At 41.5% G+C, this 17,863-nt stretch overlaps 1 protein-coding gene across 1 annotated transcript in view; it reads left to right on the plus strand.

Annotated features, from left to right (window-relative positions):
- The first annotated feature begins 8,099 nt into the window (after nucleotides 1–8,099).
- The window catches only part of LOC120056246 (low-density lipoprotein receptor-related protein 8-like), a 174,060-nt gene continuing 164,296 nt past the window's right edge, over nucleotides 8,100–17,863 (plus strand). The window contains exons 1-2 of the mRNA XM_039004496.1: nucleotides 8,100–8,115; nucleotides 8,323–8,449. Coding sequence (XP_038860424.1) covers nucleotides 8,100–8,115; nucleotides 8,323–8,449 — 143 coding nt within the window. The remainder of the gene's footprint in view (nucleotides 8,116–8,322; nucleotides 8,450–17,863) is intronic.

Raw genomic sequence — 17,863 nt, forward strand, 5'->3', positions numbered from 1 at the left:
TTTTAGTGAGTTTGGTACACATCCGGTGGATAGAGAGACATTTTATTATGTTCAACATAGGAGGGCCAAGCACAGGAAGCAGCTCTTTCAGTAGTTTAGTTGGAATAGGGTCCAGTATGTAGCTTGAAGGTTTAGAGGCCATGATTATTTTCATTGTGTCAAGAGATATAGTACTAAAACACTTGTGTCTCCCTTGATCCTAGGTCCTGGCAGAGTTGTGCAGACTCAGTACAACTGAGCTTTGGAGGAATACGCAGATTTAAAGAGGAGTCCGTAATATGCTTTCTAATGATCATGATATTTTCCTCAAAGAAGTTCATGAATTTATCTCTGCTGAAGTGAAAGCTATCCTCTTTTGGGGAATGCTGCTTTTTAGTTAGCTTTGCGACAGTATCAAAAATAAATTTTGGATTGTTCTTATTTTCCTCAATTAAGTTGGAAAAATAGGATGATCGAGCAGCAGTGAGGGCTCTTCGATACTGCACGGTACTGTCTTTCCAAGCTAGTCGGAAGACTTCCAGTTTGGTGTGGCGCCATTTCCGTTCTATTTTTCTGGAAGCTTGCTTCAGAGCTCTGAGCTCTATTTTCTGTATACCAGGGAGCTAGTTTCTTATGACAAATGTTTTTAGGGATGCGACCGCATCTAGGGTATTGCGCAAGGTTAAATTGAGTTCCTCAGTTAGGTGGTTAACTGATTTTTGTCCTCTGACGTCCTTGGGTAGGCAGAGGGAGTCTGGAAGGGCATCAAGGAATCTTTGGGTTGTCTGAGAATTTATAGCACGACTTTTGATGATCCTTGGATGGGGTCTGAGCAGATTATTTGTTGCGATTGCAAACGTAATAAAATGGTGGTCCGATAGTCCAGGATTATGAGGAAAAACATTAAGATCCACAACATTTATTCCATGGGACAAAACTAGGTCCAGAGTATGACTGTGGCAGTGAGTAGGTCCGGAGACATGTTGGACAAAACCCACTGAGTCGATGATGGCTCCGAAACCCTTTTGGAGTGGGTCTGTGGACTTTTCCATGTGAATATTAAAGTCACCAAAAATTGTAATATTATCTGCTATGACTACAAGGTCCGAACTCAGTGAGGATCACTGTTTATGGCCCAGGAGGCCTGTAAACAGTAGCTATAAAAAGTGATTGAGTAGGCTGCATAGATTTCATGACTAGAAGCTCAAAAGACGAAAACGTCGGGTTTTTTTTGTAAATTGAAATTTGCTATCGGAAATGTTAGCAACACCTCCGCCTTTGCGGGATGCGCGGGGGATATGGTCACAAGTGTAACCAGGAGGTGATGCCTCATTTAACACGGTAAATTCATCAGGCTTAAGCCATGTTTCAGTCAGGCCAATCACATCAAGATTATGATCAGTGATTAGTTCATTGACTATAACTGCCTCGGAAGTGAGGGATCTAACATTAAGTAGCCCTATTTTGAGATGTGAGGTATTACAATCTCTTTCAATAATGGCAGGAATGGAGGAGGTCTTTATTCCAGTGAGATTGCTAAGGCGAACACCACCATGTTTAGTTTTGCCCAACCTAGGTCAAGGCACAGACCCGGTCTCAATGGGGATAGCTGAGCTGACTACACTGATTGTGCTAGTGGCAGACTCCACTAAGCTGGCAGGCTGGCTAACAGCCTGCTGCCTGGCCTGCACCCTATTTCATTGTGGAGCTAGGGGAGTTAGAGCCCTGTCTATGTTCGTAGATGAGAGCACCCCTCCAGCTAGGATGGAGTCCGTCACTCCTCAACAGGCCAGGCTTGGTCCTGTTTGTGGGTGAATCCCAGAAAGAGGGCCAATTATCTACAAATTCTATATTTTGGGAGGGGCAGAAAACAGTTTTCAACCAGCGATTGAGTTGTAAGACTCTGCTGTAGAACTCATCACTCCCCCTAACTGGGAGGGGGCCAGAGACAATTACTGATTTACTTGAACTCTGTGAAGCATTTATTTGGGCTGCAATTTCTGAGGCTGGTAACTCTAATGAATTTATACTCTGCAGCAGAGGGAACTCTGGGTCTTCCTTTCCCGTGGCAGTCCTCATGAGAGCCAGTTTCATCAAAGCGCTTGATGGTTTTTGCGACTGCACAACTTTTGAAGTTCTTGACATTTTCCACATTGACTGACCTTAATGTCTTAAAGTAATGATGGACTGTCGTTTATCTTTGCTTATTTAATCTGTTCTTGCCGTAATATGGACTTGGTCTTTTACCAAATAGGGCTATCTTCTATATACCACCCCTACCTTGTCACAACACAACTGATTGGCTCAAACGCATTAAGAAGGAAAGACATTCCACAAATTAACTTTTTGACAAGGCACACCTGTTAATTGAAATGCATTCCAGGTGACTACCTCATGAAGCTGGTTGAGAGAATGCCAAGAGTTTGCAAAGCTGTCATCAACGCAAAGGGTGGCTACTTTCAAGAATCTAAAATGTAAAATATATTTTGATTTGTTTAACACTTTTTTGGTTACTACATGATTGCATATGTGTTATTTCATAGTGTTGATGTCTTCACTATTATTCTACAATGTAGAAAATAGTACAAATAAAGAAAAGCCCTTGAATGAGTAGGTGTGTCCAGACTTCTACTATATATATATATATATATATATGAATGATGGGATATGGACATTATGGACAGACATTATGGACAGTATGTGGAGAGAATATGTAGTATATCTGAAGAATACGTGGATAGAATAGTATACAGTGCATTCAGAAAGTATTCAGACCCCTTGACTTTTTCTACATTTTTTTACGTTACAGCCTTATTCTAAAATGTATTAATTGGCAACAATTTCTAAAAACCTGGTTTTGCTTTGTCATCATGGGGTATTGTGTGTAGATTTATGAAGGAAAAAAACATTCCTTCATAAATCTACACACAGTACCCCATAATGACAAAGCAAAAACAGGTTTTTAGAAATTGTTGCCAATTTAGTAAAAATAAATAACGGAAATATCACATTTACGTAAGTATTCAGACCCTTTACTCAGTACTTTGGTGACGCACCTTTGGCAGCGATTACATCCTCGATTTTTCTTGGGTATGATGCTACAAGCTTGGCACATTTGTATTTGGGGAGTTTCTCCCATTCTTCTCTGTAGATCCTCTCAAGCTCTGTAAGGTTGGATGGGGAGCGTTGCTGGACAGCTATTTTCAGGTCTCTCCAGAGATGTTTGATCGGGTTCAAGTCCGGGCTCTGGTTGGGCCACTGAAGGACATTCAGAGACTTGTCCTGAAGCCACTCATACGTTGTCTTGGCTGTGTGCTTAGGGTCGTTGTCCTATTGGAAGGTGAAACCAGTCTGAGGTCCTGAGCGCTCTGGAGCAGGTTTTCATCAAGGATCTCTCTGTACTTTGCTCCCTTCATCTTTGCCTCGATGCTGACTAGTTTCCCAGTCCCTGCCGCTGAAAAACAACCATTGAATTTTCCTTGTTTTACTATCCTTTTGAGAAGTTGTTTTACTATCCTTTTGAGAACTTCTGGTCCCCACAAGGATAATAAAACCAAACACACACAGACACACACAGACACAAAAATTATGTAGTGCCTCCTACTTAATTCTCTGTGTGCCAAATGCATTTTCATTCAATCTTTATTCACTCTCGGCGGCAAATTGGCTGAAAACGAAATTCCGTCTGCGTTATCTTCAGTAGATGAGATTCCAATTTGATCTAGTGAATTTCTGCCACTTAAAAATTCCAAGTGATTTCACAACATTGTGCCATCTATCATTCTCGGTTGTGCTGTGGCCAGCAATTCTGTTCTATGAGTGGGCTTACAGGTTTGAGACTATTTATATTTAGGTATACATTTGCATATTTTTGCATCCAAACTTTGCCTGTGGTGTTCCCATGCCTATTACATAACTAAGCATTACACCTTAAACCTGAGAGTGATTTATTTTTTATTTTAACACTTAAATTATGACAGAGACGGTGACAACAAGTGTAGCATCATCTTTGTCTGAGAATTATTATAATTCCCTAATCCTTATAGTGGGCTCCTGAGTGGCGCAGCAGTCTAAGGCACTGCATCTTAGTGCTAGAGGCGTCACTACAGACCTTGGTTCGATTCCAGGCTGTATCACAACTGGCCATGATTGGGAGTCCCATAGGGCGGCACACAATTGGCCCAGCGTCATCCGTGTTAGGGTTTGGTCGGGGTAGGCCGTCATTGTAAATAAGAATTCGTTCTTAACTGACGTTAAATAAAGGTTAAATAAATAAAAAATATTGAAGATCATGTACGTGTACCTTTCAAGAGGTGTAGAGTACAGTACTCCAGTATTTCTCAGCTGGCAAGGGAACAGCTGCCTCTTGCCCATAGCCCTGTGGAGAATGAGACACCCCTAATCAGTGATATTCAGGCCCCCTGTAACGGCAGTCTATCTCTTCCTCCTCTTCGGACGAGGAGAGGCGAGAAGGATCGGAGGACCAATATGCAGAGTGGTAAGTTTCCATGATTTTAATATCCACGAAAACAAGATACAATACAAAATAACAAAAGAACTAACCGTAACAGTCCCGTGTGGCACAAACACAAAGACTGACACAGGAAACAAACACCCACAAACCAAACGTGAAACCCAGGCTGCCTAAGTATGATTCTCAATCAGGGACAACGATTGACAGCTGCCTCTGATTGAGAATCATACCAGGCCGAACACAAAACCCCAACATAGAAAAATACACATAGACAACCCACCCCAACTCACGCCCTGACCCTACTAAATAAAGATAAAACAAAGGAAATAAAGGTCAGAACGTGACACCCCCAATTTCTGCTTCTGCTCACTGGTGCGAGAGCAGGTTTCCATGGAGGTCTTGAAGTCAGTTATTGTATTTTTCTTTGCACAGCACTCTGCTCTGTAATCTACCCAGCTAAAAAAATTTGTAGCACTAGAATATAAATTCTGCTTCAGTTTATCTCCATTAAAATTACTTATTATGCTGTCAGCAATGGTCGTGGCCTAGATTTGACTGACAGCATCGTTCGTTCTGTAGATACGGATTATTGCACTTTTTTCTCCCTCGCCACAGTGCAGCAACCTCATTGTGTTGGGCAAGACCAATAACAGTTTCATGGTGGGTAATGAGGGGAAGTAGTGGTGCTGTTCACTCATGTGGCCATTACCTGGCTGTAGCCGAGGAGTATTATTTTGCATAATTGTTTGGTGAATAGTCTACTAAGACTAGGGTTGTTAAAAAGATATGGCAGTGTCAAAAGGGAATCGATTCTGTAACTATGCACGCAGGTGGGGACAGCAATGTCACTTAGGGACTCGCAGACCCTTTTTAAAAGGTGCCCAAATTGAGTGTTTTTGGTAAACAGGTCTGGACGTGTTTTGGACACCTGCAGGTGCAGAATCATTTAACCTTCGCAATCTCATTTACGACACCTTCTGTACTCCCTCCACTCCTTCCTTCAGTTTTTCAAGGACAAGACACCAAAATAAACTCATCATTGACTGATCATTCTCCCTCTCTTGGTCAGATCCTCTATCACGTCAACCTTGACTTCCACTGCTATGCCGATGATGCCCAGATCTACCTCAGCACCAAATCTCTCCTCAACCCACCTCTGACCCACATTGAATCCTGTCTCTCTGCAATAAATACATGGATGCAGCAAAACATCCTCAACCTCAACAGTGATACAATGGAACTCCTACTCCTAGGCATCAAATCCACCCTCAACAAAGCTGAGACCCTCACCATTGACGACACCACTGTGTCTCCCTCCCCCACACAGGGAACCTTGGCGTCATTCTAGACACCGCCCTCTCTTTTGACCACCACATGAGACAGATTGTCAAATCCTTATTCATCCACCTCCGCAACATTGCCAAAGTCAGGCCCTCCCTCTCCCGTTCTGCCACTGAAACCCTCATACATGCATTAATCTCCTCCTGTCTTGACTAATGCAACTCACTACTCTCCGGCATCAACTCAAACTGCCTCCATAAGCTCCAAATGGTTCAAAACTCTGCAGCTCACCACACTAAGTCTTGGCAGCACGTCACCCATGTTCTCCGTGAACACCGCTGGCTCTCTGTCTCCCAACACATTGATTACAATATCCTCCTTCTCACCTACAAAGCCCTTCACCACCTTGCCCCTCCTTACCTCTCAGACCTTCTTCTCGCCTACCAACCCACATCCCAGGTCGAAGCTCCAAAGCTTCAGCGACAGGGACTTCTCCAGCGTTGCTCCTAGGCTCTGGAAGTCCCTCCTTCCAGCCATCTGTGACTCTGAGTCCTTCACCATCTTTCAGGGTCCTAAAGCCCCCCCAATCTCACCCTTTACCCTAAACCGGGTTTGCATCTAAACCCAAATCCTACCCTCCTCATACACTGATACAGTACGTCACACGTTAACCCTTTCTTGAGCTGACCCCTCTCTTTGTTCATGTTTTTGTTTAGTCTGATGTTGTTATGTTTTGACTCCAGTTTTTTATTTTATTTCTACAATTGTAAAGTGATTTTGGGTCCTTGAAAAGCGCTAAACAAGTCCCATGTATTATTTGTATAACTGTTTTCCTCTGCCTAGCACCCTCCTCTACCTCACTTAACTGCCTGTCATGCCCCCCCAAAAAATCTGTCTGGGTAGATGTGATTGTGTATATCTCGCTCGCTCTGTGTGTGTGTGTGCCCCAGGGAAAGGTTTCTCTCGCTTAAATATTTATGTGTTGGCCTACATACAATTATTTTTCAGAACATATTAAATTAGATATTCAATTAATGAAAATAGTGTATTGTGTATTATTGTGGTGGGAGGAACCTTGGTTTTGGTCTGTGTTTTCCAGGGGACTCCAATTAGTAAACTATATTAATTCAACCTTAGACCTGTTGTTCAGGTGAGAGCTTTGTTCTGATGGTCCACTGTGAAGTTAATAATTTAAAACTTTTGAAATATATTGCTTTCATCTATTGCAAATAGAATAGGCTACTGTAGGCTAATACGTTTTTTTTCATGTGTTCTTGGTCAATGCATCTTCATCTTTTTCTGCCTGTTGGCGCGTGAAAAACAAAGTTCAATATTTTAGGAATTCCCGCCAATGTTTTGGCTCTGTGAAGAACATTATAAAATAATTATAGTCTACAGTAGGCCTGAACATCTTCATGTTATCGGGGGAAATAATTGAAAAGACTGCTTTATGATTATTTTTACGAGCACAATTCCTGCCCATACACGCCGTCGTCACCGATTCAAATTGCCAGTGAGGTTTAGTTCGGTGAAGTACCACTGTCGCATCGCTAGAGGAACGGATACTAGGTCAGGCTTTGTTTGTGGATGAGCTCCATCACCTCCTCTAGAAATGTGGACGGATATAAGGAAACTACTGCTCTTTCATTTGTTAGCCCTGAAACTTCATTCCTCAAAAGGTTTGTCCTATTTTCTTTGCTCCTTAAAATTATGGTAATCGGATGAAAGTATGCCCGTAATGAGCTAAACAGAGAGGGATCCATCCATACGCGGTCTCCTCCGGAGGGTAGCGAATGATTTCATGCGCTAGCCTACTGTTGCAACGATGTGGGAGAGCCACTCATTGTTAGTGGAAAACTGAATGAAAATATCACAATACAAATTGCGGTCATTTAATCTGTATGTTTTATCAACATTTATGGGAAAATGTATGGGAAATGTGTGCGTCAGCGTTTACTTGGCAATGTTGACATGTGTTCCTTGGATGTGAGACAGCATCCATATAATTGCAACATAGGTGGTAGTAGCCTAGGCTATATTAATATTTGTCTCATTGTAACGATACGATGGTTAGGCCTAATGTGCGCCCACCCCCTTTTTAAAATGCTATAATTATAAATTACAGAATCGGTCCTTACAATGGGCAAAGACATCAGTTCAACTTCTAGTTTTGATTTACATTTGGTTGAGTTGTCAATGTCAACTAACGTGAAATAAACCCCCAAAAATGTACCATGTCATTGCATTTAGGTTAAAAGTTGTGTGAAAAAAAAAAAACGAAATTCCCTTACATTGATTACTTTTTTCAAACCCAATCAGTTTTCCACGTTGATTCAACGTCATCCCATTTCATTTTGTTGTTAAAATGACGTGGAAACAACGTTTGCCAAGTGGTTTATGTGTCTATTGTAGCAAAACAACAGCCCCAAGTGACGCTCATAACGGAATCCTATTTCAATACTGACTGACTGGATGAATATGCGGCATATCATAGGCATTCATTTGCAAATGACAGTTTGAGCGCATGCCTATGTGTTAGGTGGATGGCGGGAGGTGCGCGTATATTGATGTTTTTTCCAACATTGCAGGAGCAGAAGCAGAAGAGTGTGAGGATGGTCAGTTTCAGTGCAACAACAAAAGGTGTATACCGACCATATGGAGGTGCGACGATGATGACGACTGCTCAGACAACAGCGACGAGGAACACTGTGGTAAGTAAAACAATTCATAATAATGTCTGAAACTGCCTTCCAATTGCCTACACGTCACACTTGGGCAACTTTTCAATTTCTAAAAACACACATGGACACTTGAGAAACAGACCATGACTAGGCTACTCAGAATAATAGTGACTTTCTGGCACATTTGGTGGCAATGGCGAACTGTGACTATAGGACCTTCAGAGGGATCAAAAATCTTCCAATACATTGTATCAAACTCAGAAATCAAGAAGATAACAGAAAACATAGCATCACATAATGTGCCCAACATGTCTTCTGTAGATGGAGCGTTATAGTGAAGGAGGAACAATTCTTTTTGACATTATGAATGAATCAAACAGGCCTGGCTGCGCTTTGGGCTGCCGCACTCACAGAGATAGAACAGGCATGGACACAACATGTGACACCCAGCATAAAATAATGCGACCAGCAAAACAAAAAACATACTTTTTACACAACCTATTGTAGCCCAACACCACTATCACCAAAAGTGACCGCAAAAGTGTCACATCTAAGGTGACAGGCTTGTGGTGCTGAAAGGACAGGGACCGTAATACCTGTGCACTCCATGGCGCTGAAGGAGAGACAGTTTTGGTCAAACAAGACAACTTGGAACCCTGACAAAAACTAGCTCCGACTGGGATTATTATTTTTTGAACGGTCATCCAACTCAGAATTCCAACTCAGGAACTCATGATTTTGACCTTGTTTATATTTTTGGAGTTCCCTGTTTTCTTGAAAGCACCAATAGACATTTAATTTCCATGAGATTCTTTTTAACAGACCCACCAATTACAAGTCAAAATGTGATTGGTTCATTGCACTGTCACCCCAAAATTCTGCTCTAATAGAGTTTAATGGCAGAGGCCTTCTGTCTAGCTTCTGAAGGCCTAGCCAATGGCTGGCTGAGCTAGATGTTTCTACCCATAGACCACCAATGAAAATAAATCCTGATGGGATATAAATCAGTATTAACCCTTGTCTTTCCAACACAAACTGAAGCGATGAAATCAGAAGGTCATACAAATTGATTGTAAAGATGAAATAGAAATTAAAACAACATTTTATTTGACATTTATTTATAAATCCTTAGGCCTTCTCTGAAGGCTTTGAAGGGGCTCCTTATTCCAAGCTATTTTGTAGACTATGGTGTTTTGTTCTCTTTCTATCACCAACAAAAATGTATGCCTATGTCAGATAATGTTAAAAGCAAGTAACATTAATTATACTCTCCACAGTAGCTATGTTGGATCGGGTGGCTAGTGCCTTGCATGTAAATCATTCCCCTTAATGTTTGAAAGAACAGGTGGATAGGGACCCATGGCATACAGTTGGGGGAATAACACACAGAGGGGACCGGTGCAACATCACACCTGAGTTGGGACGCTCTAGGGGCCTGTCATGCCAAACAGTGTCCACCTTCCAAAAAGTGTCCTCTCTGCATCACAATGGGAATCGATATGCTATTAGCGTCCGTTGCTATATCAGCGGTGTGGGATGACCTAATGCGTTGCATTTTGGAGATCATTACAGCCCCCATTTTTTTATTTTTTATCCCCGCTATGTAAACAAATCAGATTTCTGTGACAATTTAGCTGCTTAAGCTATTTTTGTTGAGCTAATAAGATGAAAACTATTTCAAACTACTTTTGGGTACCTTGTTGACATGTCATCAACATGAAATCCATGTCTTAAAAGTTGCTACGTTTCGGAAATGGCACAGGAAACGTCTATTCTGCTTGACACGTTAATATTGCTTACCTTACAGATCACAAAGTCAGCTAATTTCCACTCCATTCATATGCACATCGATTTGATTCATACCCTGGCTTGTCTGGCTGGCATGTTTTTATTTTGAGCTTGTCTTGTCTACACTGAAACTCTATTATGATTAAAAAATATATATATATATATCTCGCATGGCTTGTGGTTGAATGTATATGTACCTACTGTCGGTCCTAGGCCAACAATGAATAATGTTAAACTAACAAATTACCATCAAGGGATACGTTACAATTTACAACAGTGAACGCCTTGTGAAACAGGTGCGTCAATCGACTCTAGGGGGTTAAGAGAACGGGACAGAGATGATAACAAGCAAACGCACAGGTGACAGGTAGATCAGATATTGATTGATTTAAATGTTCGATTAGACATGCAATAATGTAAATGTCAGACAAAAAAGAAAGGATGTCTGTCTGTAATCTTTTACACCAGAGGGGTTGATGAGTGCGGTAAGGAATGGGAGGAGGTCTCCAGAGATGGAGAAGGGATGGGATGAGTGGGCAGATTGTTCTGCAATCAGATGCCACTAGATGCAGAATTTCATCTGGAGGGAGAGGAGAAAGAGCTGAAGGATGATGGAAGAGACAGAATCAAGAGACAGGAGGTGCTACTTCTTCCGGTCACTTGTATTCGACAGGCAGCCGGTCTCCAAAGGGGGGCTTGAATTTTGCTCAAGCTGGTCATCGTCTCGTCTTGAAACATGGCAGAACCCCTGGAGATCCAAAGCAGAGTAAAGGGAAGAGAGGTGGAGGGATGAAAAAGCAAACACAAAGGCTACTTAATTTTCAATATCATGGGCCTGGTTTAGTTGAAAGCCCTCACCACGTCAAGGTATAGGCTGTGAGTTTTTATTTTTTTAAATTAAGTCCCTTAACCCCCTACTCTATTTCTTCAGTGTTTGATCTGATGGGGCTCAGGTAGGTGTAACAATATGGTGATGACCCCACCCTGCTGTGTAATGGGCTCCGGGACACCTCTGTCATATTACTTACACAAATCTAGAACCTACAGATATGCAAACACTAACTAGAAACCAATGTCCAATTCCAAAACCAACCCTGGCCTAAAATTTGATTTGGAATTGGGCACAAAAGATGAATGGCTAGGGAAAAGGGGCTAATGACCAGTAAGGAACTAGGCAACTGAACAGTCAATTTCAGTCAACTGAACATTTTACTTGCAATAAATATATTGACTATGCAAATGTACACATTTACTGCCAAGTTTCAAATACAGTTGAAGTCGTACGTTTACATACATGATACAGTGAATTATAAGTGAAATAATCTGTCTGTAAACAATTGCTGGAAAAATTACTTGTGTCATGCACAAAGTAGATGTCCTAACCGACTTGCCAAAACTATAGTTTGTTAACAAGAAATTTGTGGAGTGGTTGAAAAACAAGTTTTAATGACTCCAACCTGTGTTTGTAAACTTCCGACTTGATTGCCTAACAAGTTGGAAGACAAGGGTTGTTGAAATACTAAAGTTTAAGTACATCTCTCTTTCTCTCTCTCTTTCTCTCTCTCTTTCTCTCTCTCTCTCTGTGTGACACCTAGTTAAGGGCAGTTGGAGTGACCATAATTGCTTACATCTATCTATTTGTTTTTTCTGGGTAAACTTATAGCTAGATACCTCAATATGACATAGACATATACTGTAACTAAATGTATAGCTAGCAACATGTAGATGACCAACTAGATGGCTAAGTATTGAAAAATGGTTGTACACTAAATCCTTCCAGTGATCTAATAATAGTTAACTACTTAACGTTACCCTGAATTGTGAATTTATCTGCCCCCCTACGAATGTTGCGCCTCTTGTCGAGATCACTGGTGCCTTCATAGTACTTTGGCTGGTTAGAAAATAAAAATAAATCTCCTCGAGGGATGCCATTAAAGTGCAGGCTACATACAAACAGAACGGTACAATAACAGTTAGCTAGCTAGCTAACGTTAGCTAAATATAACTTTCTGGCTAGCTAGCTGACTAGGCAGGCTGAGGTAAATAAGTAGCTAGCAATGTCAATATTTATTCCTATTTAACAATATTTTCATATATAATGCCATAGAGTACCAGTCAAAAGTTTGGACCCACCTACTCATTCAAGGGTTTTTCTTAATTTGTACTATTTTCTACATTGTAGAATAGTAGTGAAGACATCAAAACTATGAAATGACACATATGGAATTATGTAGTAACCTAAAAAGTGTTAAACAAATCAAAATGTATTTTATATTTGAGATTCTTCAAAGTATCCACCCTTTGCCTTGATAGTTTTGCACAGTGCAAAGCTGTCACCAAGGCAAATGATGGCTACTTTGAAGAATCTCAAATATATAATATATTTAGCAACATGTGGTAAAGAAAGTTTTGTCTATCCAGTCTTTTCAGTCTTCTGAAGCAGTATGTAGTCAGCAGGTAGTCACCCTCAAAACACAGTCCTTGGAGACTAGAACTGTCCGCGTCCTCCGTCCTCCACGACCGCTACAGAGGCAAGCAACGGACACTTTGGTTCATTACGTAGGCCGTTCAGAATTTTTCCAGTTCTAGAAACTGCCCTAGCAACAGAAGCGAGAGCTCATCAAATCCCCTTGTGACACGGGGGGTGGGGACACTTTTTGCCAGGTGGACACTATTTGGCATGATGGGCCTGATTTGTGTGCAGGTGATTTAACTCCTATCGAGAGTTCCTGGCTATTTTTCATTTAGGGCAGTGGTGCTATGTTTGGTTCTCAGGCCTCAGGGGTAATTTGTGGTGGAGGCGTGAACGATGATTGGACAGCACATCTTCCCATCTCTTCCCACCCACATAGAGAAACCAGCTGACATATAGTATATAGCAGCCTATGAGAGTATATAGAGCTTTGATAGGTAGCCAGAATCCTGTCAGACTCCGTCAGAAAAAACAATAGAATTCCAATCCCCTTGCTCTTTGTGAACCCAGCCCGTGTCCTATATTTTCAGGAGCAGCACAAACAAAAACATTGGTTGTACTCTTGGCATGCGTTTCTCTTTTGTCTCTCTGGGTTAATTGTGGCTCAAGAGGAATTCCTACTGGTACCCACTCTGTGCACATCTCTCTCTGTCGCCCTCTCTCACGAACACACACGCACGCACGTGCGCACACACACATTTTCACTCTCTCGCGCTCTTCTCTCTCCTTTGTGTCTGTCTTAAGGCTTCTGCTGGCGCCAAACCAAACGAGTGTGCTTGCGTACTGCCTTAAAAGACCTTCACTTGAAAAATTAGAAAAATATAGTAATATAAATAATAGTACTGTTTGTCCAGGATACACTTCCTCAAAATCGTCCCAATTAAATCTAAAATAATTCAATAAGTCTTTCATTAATTTTGACGTTTTTGCCAAGATCTTAGTTGTGCAGTTTTACATCTATTTCTCAAGTAAAAAAATCAACCGTTGAATGACAACAAACACTTAATTGAAGAATCCCTACTGTTGACCAATGGCCAACGAAGGGGCGTCGAGTTCATCTCCAAGCTTACGCTTGCCTCGAGAAAAAATGTAGTGTGCATGAACAGCTGAAAAAACCCTTGCCGAAGACCAAAACAAACAAAAAACGTCACAAACTGTTCCGAATTGATTCGGATGGGAAGCATGTGGACGCCTTTACTTACACAGATGGACACACGCATACCAGTGGAGGCTGCTGAGGGGAGGATGGCTCATAATAATGGCTGGAATAGAGTATAATGGCTGGAATAGATTCCATCCTCTCCATTCTGGCCATTATTATGAGCCCTTCTCCCCTCTGCAGCCTCTATTGACGCACACACAGAACCACTTTGTAGAGCATTTAGATCTATTGTGGCGATAAAGCCAGTCTCCGGAGGCCGCTTGGTATCCTTGCCCCCTCGTCTCTGACAGTGACACCAGCAGGTTGAGTCCTCAGGCCTCAGTGAAAACAGGTCATTTGGAGCTTCTCTCTTCGTCTCCCTAAAAGATTTATGTGTCACTGTTCCACACCCGCGATACTGTGTGGGACATTTATATTATTGTTTTTTTGTTCTTTGTTATTTTCTATTAAAGATTAAGGGCATCGGTCTGGTGGACCCATTTTCGCCTTCTTACTGTCCAACAGGGCTGGTGGCTTCAATTCCATTTCAATTCTGTCAATTCAGGAAGTAAACCCAATTTTTCTCATAGTGGAACATTGGAATTTCTGTTTACTTCCTGAGTTGACTGAACTGACATGTAATTGACTTGAATCCTGCTGTACAACGGAATGTTATGTTTGGGTGGGTTGCATTTTGGAAATGCCAGCATTGCAAATACTTCTGGAAATTGTATTTGTCACATGCTTCGTAAACAACAGGTGTAGACCAACAGTGAAACACTTACTTATGGGCCCTTCACAACAATGCAGAGAGAGAGAAAAAATAGAAATTATAGAAAAATAATAACACAAGGATTAAATACACAATGAGTAACGATAACTTGGCTATATACACAGGGTACCAGTACCGAGTTTCTGTGCAGGGGTACGAGGTAATTGAGGTAGATATAAACATATAGGTAGTGATAAAGTGACTCGGCAACAGGATCGATAATAAACAGTAACAGCAGCGAATGTGAGTCAAAAGAGTTGGTGCGAAAAGGTTCAATGCAGACAGTCCGTGTAGCTACTCGTTAACTATTTAAATAACTATTTAGCAGTGGCTTGGGTGTAGAAGCTGTTCAGGGTCCTGTTGGTTCCAGACTTGGTGCACCGGTAACACTTGCCGTGCGGTAGCAGAGAGAGCTGTCTATGACTTGGGTGGCTGGAGTCTTTGGGCCTTACGGTCTTCCTCTGATACATAATCGAGGTAAATGATTATGCTACCAACATGGTTTTAGCAGGGGCCACCTGCTATTTGATGATTACACTTTCAAAATGGCATCACATTTTTATTTTATTTTGCAATCTTCACTATGTTGAATAGCTGCTGTGTGTGGTGTGTCATATCTGTGTGAGCCCACAGATAAGAGTTATTGTTAGCCAGATTGTCGCCAGCATCCTCATTCCTCACACAGTTGACCTGCTCTCAATGGGCCAAGACCCTTGCAATATTGGAGAATTACTCCCTTTTTCATATAGGCTAGGTTTTCAGAGGACTAGGCTTTATTATGAAGGTTGGATATAATAAAATGAATACAGTCGTGGCCAAAAGTTTTGAGAATGACACAAATATTAATTTTCACAAAGTCTGCTGCCTCCGTTTGTATGATGGCAATTTGCATGTACTCCAGAATGTTATTAAGAGTGATCAGATGAATTGCAATTAATTGAAAAGTCCCTATTTGCCATGCAAATGAACTGAATCCCAAAATAACATTTCTACTGCATTTCAGCCCTGCCACTAAAGGACCAGCTGACATCATGTCAGTGATTCTCTCGTTAACACAGGTGTGAATGTTGACGAGGACAAGGCTGGAGATCACTCTGTCATGCTGATTGAGTTCGAATAACAGACTGGAAGCTTCAAAAGGAAGGTGGTGCTTGGAATCATTGTTCTTCCTCTGTCAATCATGGTTACCTGCAAGGAAAAACGTGCCGTCATCATTGCTTTGCACAAAAAGGGCTTCACAGACAAGGATATTGCTGCCAGTAAGATTGCACCTAAATCAACCATTTATCGGATCATCAAGAACTTCAAGGAGAGCGGTTCAATTGTTGTGAAGAAGGCTTCAGGGCGCCCAAGAAAGTTCAGCAAGCGTCAGGACCGTCTCCTAAAGTTGATTCAGCTGCGGGATCGGGGCACCACCAGTACAGAGCTTGCTCAGGAATGGCAGCAGGCAGGTGTGAGTGTATCTGCATGCACAATGAGGCGAAGACTTTTGGAGGATGGCCTGGTTTCAAGAAGGGCAGCAAAGAAGTCACTTCTTTCCAGGAAAAACATCAGGGACAGACTGATATTCTGCAAAACGTACAGGGAATGAACTGCTGAGGACTGGGGTAAAGTCATTGTCTCTGATGAATCCCCTTTCCGATTGTTTGGGGCATCCGGAAAAAAGTTTGTCTGGAGAAGAGGTGAGCGCTACCATCAGTCCTGTGTCATGCCAACAGTAAAGCATCCTGAGACCATTCATGTGTGGGGTTGCTTCTCAGCCAAGGGAGTGGGCTCACTCACAATTTTACCTAAGAATGCAGCCATGAATAAAGAATGGTACCAACACATCCTCTGAGAGCAACTTCTCCCAACCATCCAGGAACAGTTTGGTGACGAACAATGCCTTTTCCAGCATGATGGAGCACCTTGCCATAAGGCAAAAGTGATAACTAAGTGGCTCGGGGAACAAAACATTGATATTTTGGGTCCATGGCCAGGAAACTCCCCAGACCTTAATCCCATTGAGAACTTGTGGTCAATCCTCAAGAGGCGGGTGGACAAACAAAAACCCACAAATTCTGACAAACTCCAAGCATTGATTATGCAAGAATGGGCTGCCATCAGTCAGGATGTGGCCCAGAAGTTAATTGACAGCATGCCAGGGCGGATTGCAGAAAAAGAAGGGTCAACACTGCAAATATTGACTCATTGCATCAACTTCATGTAATTGTCAATAAAAGCCTTTGACACTTAGGAAATGCTTGTAATTATACTCCAATATTCCATAGTAACATCTGACAAAAATATCTAAAGACACTGAAGCAGCAAACTTTGTGGAAATTAATATTTGTGTCATTCTCAAAACTTTTGGCCATGACTGTACATGTACTTGTACTTGTACTGTATGTTAAAGAAGAATGCATGTAGGCTACTTGTACTGTATGAGAGTATCCCCTTTTCGAGGCTAATGTATAATAAGATGAATTTCCAATTGTGTGATGGAGAAGGCCCTCTGGGTTCTCTATGGTGTATAGGTCAGAGCGTGACTAGGGGGGTTTCTAGCGTTTGTATTTCTATGTTGGTGGTTTGTATGGTTCCCAATTAGAGGCAGCTGGTAATCGTTACCTTTAATTGGGGATCATATTTAGGTAGCCCTTTTTCCCACCTGCGTTTGTGGGATATTGTTTGTTAGTGTGTTTAGCACCATGGCTTTCACGTTTGTATTATGTTTATTGTTTTTTTGGTAGTTCCACTGTATAATAAAGTATGTGGAACTCAACTCATGCTGCGCCTTGGTCTGCTCATTACGACGAACGTGACAATGTTAAAAGCCTAATGCAGTCATCAACATGAGTTTAACGTGTTTTACATATATTTCCACACTATGAAGTTGGAATAATACTGTGAAATTGCGAAAATTATGATAATTTAGTGTAAAGGCTGTTTGAAAAGGCCACCTGAAATTTCAGCCTGTTTTGGTAGGATAGAGTTTTGGCCTGCCTGGTTAGTTAATAGACCAATAAGAAAGAGTTCCAAACCTCTCTGCCAATAACAGCTAGTTTTCAGTTTTCCCCTCCCCACTCAGATACCAGACAGTCCTAGTAAAATTACTGCTTGACAAATTGCTCTTAGCAAAATAAGCTATTTTTATTTATTTGAGCAAATTTTTATGGAAAACAATCACAGTAAGGTACTTAATTGTAACACAGAAATTATTTGATATTGAGATAATTGCATTAGTATGTAGAAATTGTTTTCAAGGCTAAACATAAGATGAGTTTACTGTATGGTG

Source organism: Salvelinus namaycush, chromosome 11, assembly GCF_016432855.1.
Source record: "Salvelinus namaycush isolate Seneca chromosome 11, SaNama_1.0, whole genome shotgun sequence".
In the NCBI taxonomy this organism is placed as follows: Eukaryota; Metazoa; Chordata; class Actinopteri; order Salmoniformes; family Salmonidae; genus Salvelinus; species Salvelinus namaycush.